We start from the raw sequence: 20,056 nt of genomic DNA on the forward strand, positions 1-20,056 counted from the left end.
TGACGTTCGCCCGATCTAAGGGCATTGACCTCCTCTTTCTGCAGGAGACCAACTTGCGCTCCCCGCTCGATGTTACCTTATTCAGGCGCAACTGCCAAGTTGACGGCTTTTTTTCTCTAACATCCGCGAGGGCTTGCGGCGTTGGTGTCGTGTTCGTCACAGACAGGTTCCGGCGAAAGTCGCATTGCGTTTTCGGAGCGAATGGGCGCACACTTGTGCTCGACGTCTTCGTCGACGGGTCCAAGGTGCGCTTTGTGAACGTTTATGCGCCGGTTACCAGATCGGACACCAATCCGTACTTTAAGGAGCTGCACGGCTACCTGCTGGAGCCCGCCCCTCACGTGGTTCTCGGCGACTTTAACTGTGTCGTGGACTCCACAAGAGACGTCCGGGGCCCGGGCCAAGGGGGCTCGACCTACCACGCCAAAGAGCTGGTGAAGATCCTCCGGCACCTGCGGCTAACGGACGCGTGGGTACACGTACACGGCAACGAGTTCGTCCCCACTCGGACCTCTCGGACCACGGCCAGCAGACTCGATCGGGCCTACGTCCCTGAACGCCTTGTCAACTCCATCATGGCGTGCGAAGTTCTCGCCCTCCCCGAAGGGCTTTCGGAGAGAACTGATCACCTCCCGTTGGTAACAACGGTGAGGGGGACACCTGGCCGTCACCTGAGCAACGAAGCTTGGCGACTTGATCCGGCGCTCATTCAAGACCGCACGAGCGCCCCGAGAATATCCGCGTACCTGGAAGAGACGATTGATGCTACCCCCTGCACCAGCCCGGCTGTATGGGACGAATTGAAAGCGAGTTGGAGAGCATTTCTGCAAGTAGAAGGCAGCGTGAGGAAGAAGCGTATCACGCAACAAATGAACGAGATACTCCGCCGAATGCGGATAGTACAGAACGCGGACAACCTCATGGCATGCATGCGCGACTACATCCACTCGCTGCAAGTTCAGCACGACCGCCTCTTCCGGGAATACGTGCGCAAACCACGCGACCAAGGAACTACTGCGGGGGAACCAGCGGGACCAGACTTGAGTGAAGCACGTGGGAACGGCTCTCTCCGGATCTCAGAATTGCAACGCCCTGACGGCAGCCTCATCTCCGACCCCGTTGAGATAGAGGCGGAGTGCCGCGACTACTTTGAGGCCATTTTCCGCGAGCCGAACTCTTGCGGCCTTCCTCCGGAGGCAGCTCTCATGAACGGTCTGTGTTCGCATCTGCCTCGACTTGCCGAAGATGAGTGCACAGTCTTGTGTGGTCCAGCAACGGAGGAGGAACTCCGCATAGCCATCCGAGCCATGCCACCGAACTCGGCTCCGGGCACCGACGGACTGACGGCCAGCTTTTACATGACTTTCTTTGACGTCTTGTGCGCCCCGCTCCTGGCCGTGGTCAACATGGTCCTCCAGCGGCACATGAAACCCGACTCCTTCAGCGTGGGGCGCATAGCCCTCATCCTCAAGGACGGTGCACCCCCACGAGAACTGTCGTCATGGCGCCCGATCTCTCTACTCAATGTAGACTACAAGATCGTGGCGTCCATACTCAACACCAGACTGAGGACCTTCTTGCCAGACTTGATCACTCCCCACCAAGCCTGCGCCGTGCCTGCCCGGTATATGTTCGCCAACCTCACAGCCACACGAGACGTCTTCGAATACGCGGCCCAGAAGAGAGTCACGGGTGTCTTCCTGTCCCTTGACCAAGCAAAGGCGTTTGACAGGGTCAGACACATGTGGCTCTTCGAAGTGCTCCGCCGTTTCGGGCTCCCGCGGGAGTTTGTGGCTGTCGTCGAGCTCCTGTACTCCGATTTGCGAAGCTGTGTCGCGGTGAACGGCAGGAGTACGGACTTCTTTCGGTACACGAGAGGCATCAGGCAAGGGTGCCCCTTGGGCCCAACCCTGTTTGTACTTTCCATTGAGCCCCTGCTGACTACCCTGGCCAGCGTAGAGTGTATCCGGGGCCTGCCAATGACCGGTACCGAAGAGATCAGAGTCTTGGCGTTTGCCGACGACATATCCCTGTTCCTTAAAGACGCACGAAGCCTCGACCGCTTCCGTGGCGTATTCCAGCTTTACGCAAAGGCATCAGGAGCCGAATTGAATGAGAGAAAGAGCCGAGCACTGCTCTTCGGCCCGTTTCCTACAGAAGCGATTGGCGACATCGAACCGGTCTACACGGTCAAGGTCCTCGGAGTCTACTTTTCACGTGAAGGAGTGGACGATTGTACATGGACGCGGGTCGTCGACAGGGCTGCATTACTCACTGAGCGCGCAGCGCTGTTCAACTTGACCCTGCGTGAAAAGGCTGTCACAATAAAGACCAGCGTGCTTGCCTTGGCTTCTCACGTGAGCAGGGTAGCAGTGATGCCAGCGCGGGTGGCCACTCGACTCGGCATGATGGCAAATGAATTGCTGTGGGGCCGGACGCCGCCCCCAGTCAAGCGAACGCTCCTCCAACTAGAAACCAAAGAGGGGGGATCGGCCTTCCGCACGCGCTTACCTCGGGCAAAGTGCTTGCCCTGAAGACGGCCCGCAAGCTGGCGCAAGCAGACAACTATGTGGGGAGAGGCCTGCTACTCTATTGGAGCGGCCCGTGCAACAGTTGGCTGGATGCCGGTCAACACCCCGGCCCGCACGCCGAATCGCCGTCGCCTTTTTACAAGGCATTAGCAGCGACAGCCCGCATGCTGCGCAAGGAAGTGCCTAACCACGAACCTGACGCGGAGCAGCCGGCCCGCATAGTGGAGGCACTTACGGCAAGCCAGCTCAGCGATGAGGACCGGCGACGAGCGGGGCATGCTAAACGCGACCTCTCCCTGCTGCATAGCCTGCTACCCTGCGATATCCAGGACTTTCTCTGGAAGAGGGCGTGGGAGGTCCTCCCAACTAGGTGTCGCTTAAAAAAACTAGGCATTGTACCCGACGACCGCTGCCCAAACTGCCGGGCACCCGAAAGCCAGAAGCATGCCTTGTTCGAGTGTTCGGCCGCGCGGCCTGTCTGGCGCATGGTAGCGCACACCTTTGGGATCCGCCCCCCACCAGGTCACAGACGCAACAAAGGCGCGTTCGCACGGCTGGTGACCGCCTGTACCCTTTTCGATGTGTGGCAGCGCCGCTCACTCGCGGAAGCGCGGAGACGGCCAGTTCGGGCGGCGCCACCCGCCGTCGCACGTATAAGAAGGCTGGTGTGGGAGCTCCTCTCCCGGGAACTCGAGGCCAGCGGAGAGGAGTTGTTTCTCCGCCGCTGGCACACGAAATTCTTTTTCTTGAGAGAGGGCAAGCTGGTCGCTCCGATCGTTAATTACTAACCGCTCTCGGTTTTGAGCGTCGCTACACTCAAGAGCGACACGTATGTGGCTCCCAACCATGGTGACCTCCCCTCGCCCCTCTCCCCAGACACACCACTCTAACGCCTGTGTTCATAAAGAGATTTGTATTCTGGTGATGAACATATTTGACGTGTAGTGCCGCTGGCGCCGCTCGTAGGCATCAAGGCGTCGCTGCTCATTGTATATATGTAAATAACCTCCCACTAGTTTTGTGTCACATAGCTTTGTTAAGTGTATAAGTATATACGCTGAGAATACTTTTTGGTACCCTCCTATTAGTTTCATGCTTGTAAATTTCTTTACGCATGTACATATGTATATAGATAATGTGCCTTCCCCTACCCCCCACCACTCTGCATATCATTTATGTTAAACACACCCATTCAAGGGTGTTTTCTTTCACAATTAGTTGACGTTTATGATCATAAACATGTACATAGGTTACACATCACATATGTATTCCCTTCGTGTAAATGTGCGCCTGTCTAAATATAACGTGTTCCGAAACTGTACATGCATCACCTGTAAAACCCACATCAATGTACCTGTTGTCTTTGTCTGAAGTTCAATAAACTTCTCTTTGTGCCTCAACCTGCTACCACTGAATGGCGCCGTCATGTGGGGCCCTACTGACCGAGACCAGCGTTGCCGGGTCTGCGGCTACGCGAGGGAGACGCTACCGCACGTGCTTTGCCACTGCATGACGCATAGCGCCATGTCTCGGGCACGGCACAACGCGGTGGTCTCGCGCCTTCGCACGCCCGCCGCCCGCGACTACACAGTAGCGTACGAGAACCGGCCGGTCGGCGACACTGGGCTGCGTCCTGACCTCGTCTTGGTTCGCGGGGAGGAGGCCCTGGTGATCGACGTGGCTTGCCCGTTCGAGAATACACCAGAGGCCTTTACCAACACGCGAAACGACAAGGTCGCACGCTACCAACCCGTCGCCGACTACCTGCGTCGCCGCTACCAAATAGTAACGGTGGCCGCCGTCATCATCGGGGCTCTCGGCGCTTGGGACCCGGCCAACGACCACGTCCTTCAGCGTCTGTGCTCCCGCACCTACCTGCGTCTGTTAAAGAAACTCTGCGTGAGCGAGGTGGTGGCAGCGTCCCGCGCCATCTACCATGCGCACGTGGGACACGGACGCAGCTAGACCACCGCTGACTAAGGCAAGACCTACCGTACCACGTAGCCACATCGCCTACCACCTGCCAGGTACCCTGGGTAAGCCGCTGCAGTCCCGGAGGTTCCTGTGATGACCAACACCCTGGCGTCCTTGTATCACCATCCGTGTCCGGTTTCCAACTAGCTCTCCCGGTGCAATGTACAGGAACTAAACGATGTCGTCCGGCTAATTCAAGACAACATATGCATTGTCTGAAACATAATAAAATTCCACTCTGTTCTTATCAGCTTAATATCTGATACGGATCCTATTTGGATCCAAGATATTAAACTTATTTTTGTGATGCAGCGGAGTGCTTGAAGCTTGCTTCACCTCCGCCACGGGTTGGCCCGGTATTGCACTACCTCCGGGATCGGCCCACTCACCCCCTGCGGGGTGAGTTCGACAATAAATTCAATGATAGAAGGAGTGTTCGGATTTACCCATGATACCGGGGTAAACGGCGTGGGTGCGTCGAGTGTCCGAGACGGTGGCGGCACGCCGCCCCGGCTGACGCGGTATTCGCGTGCAGGGAGTGCGCTAGCTGTGTTTACACTTACGATTGCTCTGGGAAAATAAATGTTTCCGTGTGTATTTCATATATGGAGGGTCTCTTTTATTTTGTTATGTTCACACGTACATACTCAAGTTTCTTATTTTTTTTTACATTCCTACTCATATTAATAAAACTATTGAGGAAATTATCATTACTGTGTCGGAGGAAAGCTAGAAGTGTGTATACGATGTGTATGCATGTGCGATGTGTATGTATGTATGTGTGTAGAAGTGTGTATGTATGTGCCAAGCTATTTCCGCTTTTCGAATTCACCCGTTTCGCAACGAAAAATAAAAAAGCCTCTAGAAAATGGGGTTTGGTTGGTGTTTCTGTTTACAGTTGCAGTGGCAAGCGAAGGCATTTTTATTTCACATCTTCACGCGGCGTCTGAACCTGAAGACGCGTGCCACGTCTACGCATCTACACTATTCCCCATCACAAATTAAAATCGCAAAGAACGCCACAGGACCCACTCCGCACACACCTGCTGTACGCTGGAGCGGCAAAGCGCCGATGTGCTTTTCCTATGTCCACTGACCTTTGGGGTTTGACGTCCCAAAACCACCATATGATTATGTTAAAATTTCGACCACCTGGGGTTCTTTCACGTGCACCCTAATCTGAGCACAGGGAAATGCAGCCGCCGCGGCCGGGATTCGATCCCACCACCTGCGGGTCAGCAGCCGAGTACCTTACGGCCATCAGACCACCACGGCGGGCATCGGCTTGTTGATCAAACACTTCATTTCTGAACACCATCTCATACCAGCTCATCCACCGTTGGCTCTCGTTAATTACAACGAACATCCTCGCACGCTCACCTCAATGGAATTGCCAGTTGCTGTAAGTTCCAAGAAAATTGCGCACTAGACGTACGGACGCACCACGCACGTACCTGAAGCGACGTGGACCCCAGGACGCGTGAGATCACGCCCCGGGCGCGCTTTGCCTCCGTACCCATTCGTCACTCCTCACAGCTTCACTAAGCCGAGTATGTAGAAGTCGAAGAAGCAGAACAACAAACCAGCCAATCCCCCACAGTGGGTGTGAGCCATGGGTGAAGGTCAACAAAAACAAGCAACACCAGCGAGCGCAGTGACGAAGCTATCGTAATGGGGCGAAATAATCCACGAATATGGCTGCACGTTGACGCACGGTCGCATTTGTGCAACCACCCGTGTCTCCCGAAGACCGTCTGTCGCGAGTCTTCGACGAAAAGCGCAGGCGAGTACTTCTCCACTGATTTCCGCGACCACTTGACGACCGCCTTCGGCCGCCTCATGTCCGTCCGGCACGATCGACGGAGCGCCGCACCAGCGCCTCGTTCACGCCACCATAGCACTCCTACCCCTCGGAATCAGCAAAACTCAGACGTTTTCGACCACGACAGACAGAACCTGCCGGCCCGTTGAACGCTTGAACGACATCGCAGCGGCAAGTTGCACACTCACGTTCCGTCACCCTCTGCCACATGATCCTTCATTCACCGGCTTCACAACCCACGCGGTAGACATTTCGCACGCATTCCCGGGTCTGCCTTTCATGGCAGGACCTTCGTCGACCTCGGTGCGGTGTTCCGCCACGTCGGAACTTGCAAGGCATATGTTGAGCGTGCTGAAGCAGCCAAAGGCACCACCTTTTTGCCAATGACTGTGGGCGTCGTTGCAGAGGCGTTGCTTGGGCAGCCGGCGTAGAAGCCATGTTGGATGGGTGACGTATTCACATTTTGCACAGTCATTTTTTTTTCCTTCCAGACTTTGGTGCTCGAGTTGGACATGTACACTATGCATCAGTTTTTAAAACAAGTGCTGTAGCATCCCTCACGACATGCCTGATAATGTTCGCCGGCAAGCATTTGGTATGACGTCATGGGCGCATAGAGAGTACGCATGCAAGCAAGCACGCGTGGCTTCGACCTCTGGGAAAAAGAAGGTTTCAGTTTTAACATGTTTGTAAGCGAAACTAGAAACTTCAAGCGGACTGGGGATAAAAGCAATGCCGTGAAGCCAGCGCTGCCGCTGTCGGTGCACAATGCTGGTTGTGCATGGGTGGACGTCGGAATTGCTTTGCTACTGTTTGCCCGGCTTTTGGCCAGAACTAAGTACGAGGTGTGAAAGAATGGATTTTAATTACGTGCTAATGAATTGCATCGCTTCTCGGCCTTTTGGCTAAGATCAAAGTGTCGAGCTAGCTGTTCGCTACGAGTCATTCTGCGAGACCTGGGGTCACGTCACGTCGGCGTCGGCCCCCGGTTCCTGTGAAGTTCGTGCAAGTGGTCGTTCCTGTGGCGGCGCCGCTCCGCGCGCCCGCCTGCCGCCTCGGGTTCCCGGCTCCTGCCTGGTGCCCGCTCGCCCCATGCCTGGTGGTGCAAGGTCCCCGGCCCACGCCTGCCGTCCCGGAGCCCCCCTGCGGTCCACCGGCCACCACCTAGTCCTGCGCGGCCCTCGCCTCGGCTGAGCCGCGTTCTACCAGTGTGCAGCTCGCCTGCACGTAACGAGTCGTCCTCAAGCCTCGCCCGACCCGGCGACTTGCGGACTCTACTTACAAGTATGGCCACGCCATTTGAACTCCCGGTGAGGGAGAATTGTTTTATGTTCTCAGCGCCCGAAGGCGACGTTTCTGTTGACGACCTAATAGACGCTGTAGAGGAAACAGCGGGAGATGATAGTGTGTATATGCTCCAACATATGCGGGGATCGAAATTTCTCGTTTGCACCCGCAATGCTAGTCAGGCGACAAAGCTTATGGTTGCAAAGGGCTTTAAGGTTAATGGAGTGAACGTGCCGGTAGAGCCCGTCGGGCCGCCGGTAACGTATGTAAACGTCTACCGCTACCCCGGTTTCCTGCCGGATGAGACCCTCGGTAATGCATTAGCTCAGTTTGGCAAGGTGAAGGGCATTTCGTTCGCCACCTTAGCCAATCGCCAGACCAAGATAAACGGGGTGCGTCTCGTGAAAATTGAGATGCGTCGCCCTGTTCCCAACTTCCTATCGATTGCGGGGCACAAAGTAATGTGCGAATATAGAGGCATGCGTCGGGTTTGTGCGCGCTGCGGCGAGGTCGGGCACATGGCGACCGCGTGCGCGGCCGAGTTTTGCAAGCGTTGTGGCGTCTTCGGCCATGACACAGAGGGCTGCACAGCCGAGTGCTCGCGTTGCGGGGGTCGTCACGGGACGCGAGAGTGTTTCCGCAGGCGCTCCTACGCGGCTGCTGCCCGCGGTTCATCAGTGCTGACAGCTACCAACGCAGCACCTGGCCAGTCATCCGGTGCCCCTTCGCCGAGGTCGGGGGGATCCCCTCCGCGCCTTCAGGTCCTCACGCCGAATTCCGCGCCCCGCGCGACCGCAAAGGGCCCCCTCTCTTGGCGTCGCGACGGGGAATCAGACTCTAGCGCATGCAGCAGTGCGGCGTCTTCAGGTGTCAAGGAAGAGACGCGCGGTGCGTCTGCCTCCGTTGCTTCGGTGTCGGCGTCCTCTGGCGCAGACTCAACTGATACCGAGTCGGGCCCGACGCGATCGGCGTCCCTCACGACACCCGCAAGCCTATCGAGCGCCGAGGACTGGACGCCTTTGGCTACCTTAGAAGACGCGTCCCCGGCGCCTCCTGAGCAAGAGGAGACAGGCCGCCCCGTCTCCGACGCGCCGGTCAACGTGTTGGCCCCTGTCTCGGCACAGGATTTGGAAGCGCCTCAGCAAGCCCTGGACAGAGATGACAGGCCTATTGTGAGCCGCGGGCACTATGCCCTGCCTGAGGTCGACGACTGCGCGTCGTCAGACCCTTCCCCCAAGCAGGTTGTGCCCCACAAGGGCCGGCGACCGGACCCGCCCGTGGTTTACCCGGCGTCTGGCCGCGAGCGGAGATCTCGCTCGCGCTCGCGTCGTCGCCGCGGAGACGGGGCTGGTCGCGACTCGGGCGCGCGGGCCTCAAGTCGCGACAAGGGTCGCGAGCCGAGGTCTCGCTCGCGTCGCCGTCACGGAGACGGGCCGCAGCACGACTCCCGTGAGGGTTCCCCCACTCGTGAGGCGAGGCATCGGCGGACCGGGCTAGAAGTTAGAAGCAGTGACAGCGACGCCCCGCCGAAAGCGAAGACCCCGAGGTTGGGTAATAACGCCGCGTCCAAAGGGGACCCCCCGCGGATGGCGGTGAAACAGGCGAGTAGACCGCCGGCGTCTCGGCGCCATGCGGCGTCGGGGCGGGGGGGGGGGGGGGGTTGGGGTTGCTTGCGCGCTTCGGACGCGACGCGCCTTTCCGCCTGGAGTGTGAGCAGACGCTGTTCGCGTCCTCTGTGCCGGGCGTGGTTTTTTCCATTTTCCATTTTACTAATTCCACCTGGCTTCCCAGTGTGTTTTGCGGCGACGCAGCTCGCGTCGTCTGCTCCTACTTAGCTTGATACATTCTTTCTGGCTCACTTTATTCTGTTTTTTGCTGCGACGCAGCTCACACTGATGGTGTCATCTGCCTTTCATCTGTAGCCAAACCTGGCGTCTTCAAGTTCCCTGTATGCGCTGAACCGCGCCCTCTAAGCTCACGCCCGGCGGCTGCATACATAAAAAGGAGGTCACGAACCCATTCCACTTTGCCTTGCGCGACCGTGCACGGCTTCACACCACCCTCCTCTCCTACGAGTCGTTTGTTGACTCTCCCCTGGCCGCGCTCGCTTCCGTCTTGCTCCGTCCCCTCTCCCACGTGGTTTCATCGATGCATCAGGAGTTGCGCTCGCTTCGGCGTCGCCCGTTCGCCCCAGACTGCCTTCCGTGCGCGCCTAGCGCGCCCAAGCCTGTCATGACGTAAATCGGCACCCTTTCCGCCATCGGCGGCGCTCACTTTGCATCCCTCTCCGCTTCCTCTTTCGTTCGCCGGAGCCTCGACTTCGCTTGTGTATGTTTACGTTCGCCACCTGGAATGTTCGCGGCTTTCGCGACGAGTCTAAACAGAGGGAGGTACTAATGTACGCACAGGCGCAAGCCGTAGATATCCTTTTTGTGCAAGAATCCTTTTGGTGCTCGAGTTGGACATGTACACTATGCATCAGTTTTTAAAACAAGTGCTGTAGCATCCCTCGAGACATGCCTGATAATGTTCGCCGGCAAGCATTTGGTGTGACGTCATGGGCGCATAGAGAGTACGCATGCAAGCAAGCACGCGTGGCTTCGACCTCTGGGAAAAAGAAGGTTTCAGTTTTAACATGTTTGTAAGCGAAACTAGAAACTTCAAGCGGACTGGGGATAAAAGCAATGCCGTGAAGCCAGCCCTGCCGCTGTCGGTGCACAATGCTGGTTGTGCATGGGTGGACGTCGGAATTGCTTTGCTACTGTTTGCCCGGCTTTTGGCCAGAACTAAGTACGAGGTGTGAAAGAATGGATTTTAATTACGTGCTAATGAATTGCATCGCTTCTCGGCCTTTTGGCTAAGATCAAAGTGTAGGCACCCTTCAAGGCCACTTCACTGAACTCTGGGCCCCGGTAGCCGTGGACACAACGCTCCTCAGGTCACGAGCCCCCACAACAGAGGAGATGGACACGTGCCCCTTCCTGCCAGACGAAGTCGCAGCCAAGCTCCGAAGGTGCGAAAGCACAGCTCCTGGGTGGACCGTCTGACCTACCACCACTGGAGGCAGGTGGATCCTGACGGGCGGTTCCTGGCGGCGGTGTTCAACATCTGTCTCTTACACCGCCGCACACCCCAGAGCTGGAAATCATCGAGGACGATCCTGATTTACAAGAAGGGCGACCGCGAGGATCCTACAAACTGGCGACCCATTGCCCTTGGTCGAACGATCGCCAAACTGTATGCCGGGTGTCTCACGACCCGGCTGCAGCAGTGGTTGGGCGACCATGCGGTCTCGTCCAGGTGTCAGAAGGGCTTCCTGCCGTACGATGGGGTGTTTGAACACAACTTCGTGCTGCAGGGACGCCTGGATGACGCCAGGACAAAAGGTGGGGAGCTTTGCGTAGGTTTCCTCGACTACGCCAATGCCTTTGGCTCGGTCGCCCATCAGGCCCTCGTTGAGGCTGTCCGCGGCGCCGGCGCAGGGGAGACCTTCGCGGAGATCGTGGAGGAGCTCTACCACGCCAACACCACCTGCGTCGTGGCAGCAGCTGGCACCACGGAGCCTATCCCCATCAGAGCTGGCCTGAGGCAGGGATGTCCACTGAGCGGCCTGCTATTCAACTTGGTGGTGGATCCAGTCATCAGGGCAGTGCAGGGAGGCGATAAGCAGCACAACATCCTTGCTTACGCCGATGATCTGACTCTGCTCGCTGCGGACCCCACCACCTTGCAGCGCCGTCTCAACGTCGTGACAGCCCTCTCGGACCGGCTGGGACTGCGACTCAAGCCCGCCAAGTGCCGCACCCTCCACCTATCCGGGCGCTATCCGGTGGGCACACGGCCCACCACTTTCACCGTTGGAGGCGTCCCGGTTCCGGCACTGGCGGACTACGAGGGGCATCGTTTCCTGGGGCGACCTGTGGGCTTTCGGGTCCTCCCGGACCAAACGACCGTCGACGAGGCCATCCACCTGGGCAGGAAGCTACTCTCCTCAATGTTCACCCCGTGGCAGAGGCTGGATGCAATTAAAACTTTTTTATATCCAGCTCTCAATTTCGCCATGCGGGTGGGCCTCGCCAGCAAGGAAGAGTGGCAGCGTCTGGATGACGAGCTCCGCCCCCTCATCAAGAAGACCCTGTACGTTCCGGCCAGAGCATCTAACGACTTCGTGTACGGGAGCGCACGGGCCGGCACTGCAGGGATCCCTTTGGCGGCGGAGCTGAGTGACATCTGCCGGGTGGACGGGGCCTTCAAGCTCCTGACGTCGACGGACTCGGAGGTTCGGGAGCGGGCAAGGGAGGCGCTGCACCAGGTGGTCTCAAGGCGGCTCCGACGCGAGGCTGACGACGAGGACATCGAGGCCTACCTCTCGGGCGACACGGAAGGCGACTTCAGACAGACCCCATCTCAACTTCAGTCTGTCTGGATGGAGGCCCGCAAAGCCTCCCGTCGCCTAACTGTCGCCTGGGAGCTACAAGACCAGGGCGCCCGCATCACCTGCGGGGAGGCCACGGTGTCCGCGCGGAACAGGAACAAGCTGGTGAAAACTCTCCGGGCCATCCTCAGCCAGAACCGGGACCGTTCCCTCGAGGCGAAGCCAAACCAGGGCAAGGCGATGGCGTGTGTAGCAGCGGACCCCGCTAACTCCCACTTCATGCGGACCGGCCGCTACACCAGGTTCAAGGAGTGGCGCTTCATTCATCGAGCCCGGCTTAATCTCCTCCCCCTCAATGGCACACGTACCTGGGTACCTGCAGCAGATAAACGGTGCCGACGCTGCGGGTACAGGGAGGAGACGCTACCACACGTACTCTGCCATTGTATGCGGCAGAGCCGGGCAATGACGGAACGTCACAACGCCATCGTTGCACGTATCAAGAAGGCTGCCCTGGGAAGGTTCACCGTCATCGGGGAGAACCAACAGGTCGGACTTCCCGGCCTGCGACCTGACCTGGTCCTGGCACGAGGCGAGGAAGCCTTGATCCTGGACGTCTGCTGCCCTTTTGACAACAGACTGCAGGCGTTCCAGGAAGCCCGGAGGCTTAAGGAGGAGAAGTACGCCCCCTTACAGCGACATCTCCTCCGACGGTTCCAGCGCGTCTCCGTAGAAGCCATCGTCGTCGGCTGCCTGGGGTCGTGGGATCCGGCTAACGATCGTGTCACGCGCAGACTGTGTTCAAAGAACTATCTGCGGACAATGAAACGCTTGTGCGTCAGTGACACGATCGCGGCTTCCACGGACATTTACCGCCGCCACATCGGTGTACAGTGACATTGTATAGCCAAAGTTTTTAGAGTTGCGATTTTTCCATGTTTTTAGACTTATACACCTTTACAGTTTTACCGTTTTTAACTTATGTGTACTAACAGTTTTTAACCCTTTTGTTACCGGATTTTAACTTATACACTTATACTAAGTTTTCTTTTTGAGTTTCTTTCTAACCATTATGATGTTTTTGTGTCTGAAATATTGAATAAAAAAGTCTGTTCTTATCAGCTTAATATCTGATACGGATCCTATTTGGATCCAAGATATTAAACTTATTTTTGTGATGCAGCGGAGTGCTTGAAGCTTGCTTCACCTCCGCCACGGGTTGGCCCGGTATTGCACTACCTCCGGGACCGGCCCACTCACCCCCTGCGGGGTGAGTTCGACAATAAATTCAATGATAGAAGGAGTGTTCGGATTTACCCATGATACCGGGGTAAACGGCATGGGTGCGTCGAGTGTCCGAGACGGTGGCGGCACGCCGCCCCGGCTGACGCGGTATTCGCGTGCAGGGAGTGCGCTAGCTGTGTTTACACTTACGATTGCTCTGGGAAAATAAATGTTTCCGTGTGTATTTCATATATGGAGGGTCTCTGTTATTTTGTTATGTTCACACGTACATACTCAAGTTTCTTATTTTTTTAACATTCCTACTCATATTAATAAAACTATTGAGGAAATTATCATTACTGTTTCGGAGGAAAGCTAGAAGTGTGTATACGATGTGTATGCATGTGCGATGTGGTATGTATGTATGTGTGTAGAAGTGTGTATGTATGTGCCAAGCTATTTCCGCTTTTCGAATTCACCCGTTTCGCAACGAAAAATAAAAAAGCCTCTAGAAAATGGGGTTTGGTTGGTGTTTCTGTTTACAGTTGCAGTGGCAAGCGAAGGCATTTTTATTTCACATCTTCACGCGGCGTCTGAACCTGAAGACGCGTGCTCTCGCCACGTCTACGGATCTACACTATTCCCCATCACAAATTAAAATCGCAAAGAACGCCACAGGACCCATTCCGCACACACCTGCTGTACGGTGGAGCGGCAAAGCCCCGATGTGCTTTTCCTATGTCCACTGACCTTTGGGGTTTGACGTCCCAAAACCACCTTATGATTATGGGAAAATTTCGACCACCTGGGGTTCTTTCACGTGCACCCTAATCTGAGCACAGGGAAATGCAGCCGCCGCGGCCGGGATTCGATCCCACCACCTGCGGGTCAGCAGCCGAGTACCTTACGGCCATCAGACCACCACGGCGGGCATCGCCTTGTTGATCAAAGACTTCATTTCTGAACACCATCTCATACCAGCTCATCCACCGTTGGCTCTCGTTAATTACAACGAACATCCTCGCACGCTCACCTCAATGGAATTGCCAGTTGCTGGAAGTTCCAAGAAAATTGCGCACTAGACGTACGGACGCACCACGCACGTACCTGAAGCGACGTGGACCCCAGGACGCGTGAGATCACGCCCCGGGCGCGCTTTGCCTCCGTACCCACTCGTCACTCCTGACAGCTTCACTAAGCCGAGTATGTAGAAGTCGAAGAAGCAGAACAACAAACCAGCCAATCCCCCACAGTGGGTGTGAGCCACAAGTGAAGGTCAACAAAAACAAGCAACACCAGCGAGCGCAGTGACGAAGCTATCGTAATGGGGCGAAATAATCCACGAATATGGCTGCACGTTGACGCACGGTCGCAATTTGTGCAACCACCCGTGTCTCCCGAAGACCGTCTGTCGCGAGTCTTCGACGAAAAGCGCAGGCGAGTACTTCTCCACTGATTTCCGCGACCACTTGACGACCGCCTTCGGCCGCCTCATGTCCGTCCGGCACGATCGACGGAGCGCCGCACCAGCGCCTCGTACACGCCACCATAGCACTCCTACCCCTCGGAATCAGCAAAACTCGGACGTTTTCGACCACGACAGACAGAACCTGCCGGCCCGTTGAACGCTTGAACGACATCGCAGCGGCAAGTCGCACACTCACGTTCCGTCACCCTCTGCCACATGATCCTTCATTCACCGGCTTCACAACCCACGCGGTAGACGTTTCGCACGCATTCCCGGGTCTGCCTTTCACGGCAGGACCTTCGTCGACCTCGGTGCGGTGTTCCGCCACGTCGGAACTTGCAAGGCATATGTTGAGCGTGCTGAAGCAGCCAAAGGCACCACCTTTTTGCCGATGATTGTGGGCGTCGTTGCAGAGGTGTTGCTTGGGCAGCCGGCGTAGAAGCCATGTTGGATGGGTGACGTATTCACATTTTGCACAGTCATTTTTTTTTCCTTCCAGACTTTGGTGCTCGAGTTGGACATGTACACTATGCATCAGTTTTTAAAACAAGTGCTGTAGCATCCCTCGCGACATGCCTCATAATGTTCGCCGGCGAGCATTTGGTGTGACGTCATGGGCGCATAGAGAGTACGCATGCAAGCAAGCACGCGTGGCTTCGACCTCTGGGAAAAAGAAGGTTTCAGTTTTAACATGTTTGTAAGCGAAACTAGAAACTTCAAGCGGACTGGGGATAAAAGCAATGCCGTGAAGCCAGCGCTGCCGCTGTCGGTGCACAATGCTGGTTGTGCATGGGTGGACGTCGGAATTGCTTTGCTACTGTTTGCCCGGCTTTTGGCCAGAACTAAGTACGAGGTGTGAAAGAATGAATTTTAATTACGTGCTAATGAATTGCATCGCTTCTCGGCCTTTTGGCTAGACCAATTGTCGAGCTAGCCGTCTTTTGCGTCATCGCGCGAGACCCAGGGTCACGCCGACGTCGACCCCGGGGTTGAAGTCTTCAAAGACAGTTTACGCGGCATCGCCGTCCCGCACGTGCGACCGCCGCCCTGGGCTTCGGACCTCCCTGTCCGGCGCCCACCCATCCTATGCCTGGTGAAGCAAGGCCCGCGGTCTACGCCCGCCGTCCCGGAGTCCTTCTGCAACCCACCCGGCGTCTCCTGTACCCGTGCGGCCCCCGCCTCGGCTAAGCCGCAGTACTACCAGTGTGCAGCTAGCCTGCACGATACCAGTTTCAACTAGCCACGCCTTCCTGGCAGCCAGCGGCAACGCGCACCAGAATGGCGTCGACGTCCGACCTCCCGGTGAGGGAGAATTGCTTTATGTTTACAGCGCCCGAAGGCGACGTATCTATCGATGACCTTATCGACGCGATAGAACTAGTATCTGGGGATGATAGTGTGTTTGTCCTTCAGCACATGAGCGGGGCTAGGTTCCTCGTCTGTACGCGCAACGCCAGTCAGGCGACAAGGTTAATGGTGGCGGAAGGGTTCCGGGTTAACGGCGAAAACGTACTGGTTGAGGCCGTAGGGCCGCCGGTCACGTACGTAAATGCCTACCGGTACCCCGCCTACTTGTCCGACGAGGTACTTAGCAACGCCCTTGCTCAGTACGGCAAAGTGAGGGGCATATCGTTTGCCACTGTGGCCACACGCCAAAACAAGCTCAACGGCGTAAGGGTTATAAAGATTGAGATGAGCAAACCGGTGCCAAACTTCGCGACTATCGCAGGGCACCGCGTGTGGGAAAGCCACGCTTCGGAGTTTAAAGGCACCAAATGAAGGAGACGCAAACGCCAGCATCCATGGTAAAAGAGCGTGTTCTATTTCGGCTGGCTCTTCCTCTTCCTCGTCGTTCTCCGTCTCTTGGTGCGCGCGCTATTCGCGCGGGAGGTTCAAACAATTTCCAACATCCTCCGCGCCCGAAAGTTCAATCGCCCAGCTCCAACGGGCATAAAAGTTGTACTGGCCTCGTAACTTCCGTACCTCCTGCCAAGACAATCTTGCAGGCTCTAACGTGATTATCACTTGATAAGTACACGTCAGTAACTCTACCAACTTTCCAAAAAGTTATGGGCACCTTGTCTTCCTTAATGACGACTACATCGTTAACCTTAAGCTGGTTGCAAGGCTGTACTCGCCTAATGTGTGCACTCCTCAAGCACAAGAGGTAGTCTTTATACCAACGCTTCCAAAAATCAGCCACTATTTGCTGCCTGTACTTCCAATGCTTTAAAGTATCGGAGCGAGTTCCCGACGTTTCAGCAGTATTAGCACTAGGCAGTGTAGTAGACTTCCTACCGGTTAGAAAGTGCGAAGGTGTAAGTACAGCTGGATCGGTAGCGTCAGCGGAGAGGTACGTTAATGGCCTAGAATTCACTACATTTTCTACTTCGGCAAGAATGGTCACAAGCTGCTCGAAATCAAAGCAACCTTTCCCTAGAATTTTCCGTAGGCAGCTTTTAACAGTGCGAATCATCCTCTCCCAAAATCCACCCCACCAAGGACTACGTTCTGCAATGAATTTCCAGGTAATGTGGTTATTAGAGCAAAAGTCCTGTACTTGGAAGTCTCTCAAAGCTCTGTACATCACTTTTAAGTCGCGACTGGCAGCATGAAAAGCTAGAGCATTGTCGGAATAAATAACACTAGGCAAGCCGCGTCGCGACACAAACCGACGGAAAGCCATTAAAAATGACCCGCCGTCATATCGGAGCACAACTCCAAATGGATCGCCCGAACGACGGCACACGTAAAAATAACGATATAGGCCTTCACGGGACTGGTTCCTTTCACAAAAACGGGACCAGCAAAGTCAACACCCACAACTTGAAAAGGGTGTGATCTCTTAACCCTGTCGGTCGGCAGTGGTGCGGTAGGGGCTGTTGCAGGTTGGAGCTTGAATCTAGCACACACTTTGCACCTAGAGAGCACTTTTTTCACACACTGGCGGCCCTTAATCACCCAAAAACACTCGCGTAGCTCTGAAAGGGTATCGTTTACACCACTGTGCAGCAGGCGCCGGTGCGTGCGGTCGATGCTGAGGTATGTGCAGCGGTGGTCAGCTGGTAGTAGAATCGGGCACCTCACGTATTCTGATGTTTTTACGTTGTCAAGCCGGGTCTTGATTCTTAAAATCCCATCATTGTCCAGGAATGGATGCAGATTACGAATTCGGGATGCCTTAGCTAATGGTTGGTTTTTTAACAATGAGGCGAGTTCTATACTAAAGGCTTCCGCTTGTGCATTCTTCATCCATGTAAACTCGCCTTCTTTTATCTCAGGGGCAGTGAGTGGGCCCATCAGACGACGACTGGTGTGCACTCGACAATTGTGAATAAATCTTCGAATCCAAGCTGTGATTCTAACAACTCGTATCCAGCTGCTGTACTTGTCGAGCTCGAAAAGTGGCTCTGCTTGCGAGCATCGACAAGCCAAAACTGTTGTGTCTTCGTCGTTTGATCTACATAGTTCATCCGTTGACTCATGAGGACCAGCTTCACTTGCCGGCCACGTTTCTTGGGTACCAGATAGCCAGTCAGGCCCATGCCACCATAAATCGCTAGTACAAAGGTGATGCGCTGATATCCCTCTTGTAACTAAGTCGGCTGGGTTTGTCTTTCCAGAGCAATGTCTCCAGCGACTCGGGTCTGTGAGCCCTTGGATCTCAATTACCCTGTTACAAACGAAGGGCTTCCACTTGGTGGCTGTAGACTTGATCCAACTCAAGCAAACTTGGGAGTCGGTCCAGCAGAAGTATTCTATATTTGTGTGTGGCAAAGTATCCACAAGTAGCTTAAGAAGTCGAGCTCCAAGAACCGCAGCGACGAGTTCCAGGCGTGGTAAAGTGAGACCCTTGATTGGAGCGACCCGAGACTTAGCGAGCAGCTGCTGGAGTCGAACCGCTCCGGTACTGTCTTCCACTCGTATGTATGCCACTACTCCGTAGGCACACGGGCTAGCGTCCGTGAATATATGCAGCTGGTGAGTGCTTTTATCAGGGCTGCTGTTGTCTAGTTGATACCTCTTGGTTCTAAAGTCTTTGAGGTCTTGAAGTTCGACAGTCCACTTGTCCCACTCTATCTTCAATGTCTCGGGGAGAACGCTTTCCCAATCGAGTCCTTGCATCCATATCTTCTGAAAAAGTATTTTAACTCGAATGGTGAACGGTGCTAGCAGTCCCAAGGGGTCGAAAATTCGTGATGAAGCCTGAAGCACAGTTCGCTTGGTACAAAGTCCCGCTTTTAAGACTTTCGTCACAGAGTCAATTTTCACCGAAATGGTGTCGTCGGTGTAGTTCCAGGATAGCCCAAGAACCTTAGATTGTGTGACCTGCTCAGCTGACGTCTCTCCTGCTTGCTTGAGCTTCTCTCTTAACAGGTCGCAGTTTGTTGACCACTTCTGCATTTTCATTCCGGCCAGCTCCATTATGGCCTTCGTCTCTTCGTAGAGTTGTAGCGCTTCTTTTGTCGTTGAAGCTCCGAAAACTAGGTCATCGACGTAGAAGCTTGCCTTCAGTTTTGCGGCCGTTACTTGGTAAATTTGTTCAACGTGATCGAAATGGTATTTCAACGTTGCAGATAATAGGAAAGGGCTTGCGGAGGTGCCGAATGGAACTCTGGTCATTCGCATTTCTTGTATTTTTGGCAGTGGTCTGCCTGACATTGGTAGCTCTTCAAACCACAAGAAACGAAGAGCATCTCTGTCTTCTTCTCGAATGCTGATTTGTAGAAACGCCTTCTGCACGTCTGCTGTAATTCCGATGGCGAAAAGGCGAAACCGGATCAAAACCTTGAAAAGGTCAGCATTCAGATTAGGACCTTTTTCGAGTTGTTCGTTGAGAGAACAAGCTCCTGATGCATGCGATGATGCGTCGAAGACTACGCGAAGTCTCGTCGTCGTAGATGTTTCGCGGATTACCTCTCGATGCGGCATGTAGTATAGGTGCTGTGTACAATAAGGGGCATCTTCAACTTTTTCAGCATGACCGTCCACCTCATACTGCCTGATAGCCTTATCGTAGGCTCTCATGGCTTCGTCGTTTGGTGACAGCCGCTTGACGAGTCCATGGAGCCTCGAAAGGGCTACTTTGCGATTGTCGGCCATGTCGACGAGAGGTGATTTCCATGGCAACGCAACTTCATAGCGTCCTTTCCGAAGCCTGGTAGTGTTGTTGAATTCTTCCAAAATATCTGCGTTGCACTGAGACGTCGGCGTGTCGGCAATTCCGATAGCATCGAGGTCCCAAAATCTTTGTAATGGGAAGGCGATCTGGTCGTCTTCGTGGGAACCTGTTCGAAGAACACATACTTGGGTGCTTGCTTTGTTACTCGTGCTTCCACCACCAGATAAGGGGCCTTGGAGAGTCCAGCCCATCT

At 55.2% G+C, this 20,056-nt stretch overlaps 1 protein-coding gene, 1 long non-coding RNA gene, 1 other non-coding gene and 1 pseudogene across 3 annotated transcripts in view; 3 read left to right on the forward strand and 1 right to left on the reverse strand.

The window, feature by feature from the left end:
- The window catches only part of LOC142765343 (uncharacterized), a 104,085-nt gene that overhangs the window by 70,354 nt on the left and 13,675 nt on the right, over positions 1–20,056 (reverse strand). The gene's annotated exons all lie outside the window — the stretch shown is intronic.
- On the forward strand, positions 4,728–4,895 carry LOC142766500 (U2 spliceosomal RNA; annotated as a pseudogene).
- Positions 11,609–12,886, forward strand: LOC142765127 (uncharacterized). Its single transcript, XM_075865697.1, has one exon. The coding sequence runs from the start codon at positions 11,609–11,611 to the stop codon at positions 12,884–12,886; it is 1,278 nt and encodes a 425-aa protein (XP_075721812.1).
- On the forward strand, positions 13,065–13,250 carry LOC142766478 (U2 spliceosomal RNA). The gene has a single exon (XR_012884542.1). It is a non-coding gene; the product is annotated as a U2 spliceosomal RNA (small nuclear RNA).

The sequence above is a fragment of the Rhipicephalus microplus genome, chromosome 6 (assembly GCF_043290135.1).
Source record: "Rhipicephalus microplus isolate Deutch F79 chromosome 6, USDA_Rmic, whole genome shotgun sequence".
NCBI lineage: Eukaryota > Metazoa > Arthropoda > Arachnida > Ixodida > Ixodidae > Rhipicephalus > Rhipicephalus microplus.

What these genes read in the sequence shown, in the direction of transcription:
- LOC142765127 (XM_075865697.1), top strand. Translation starts at nt 11,609, where the DNA reads ATGTTCACCCCGTGGCAGAGGCTGGATGCAATTAAAACTTTTTTATAT.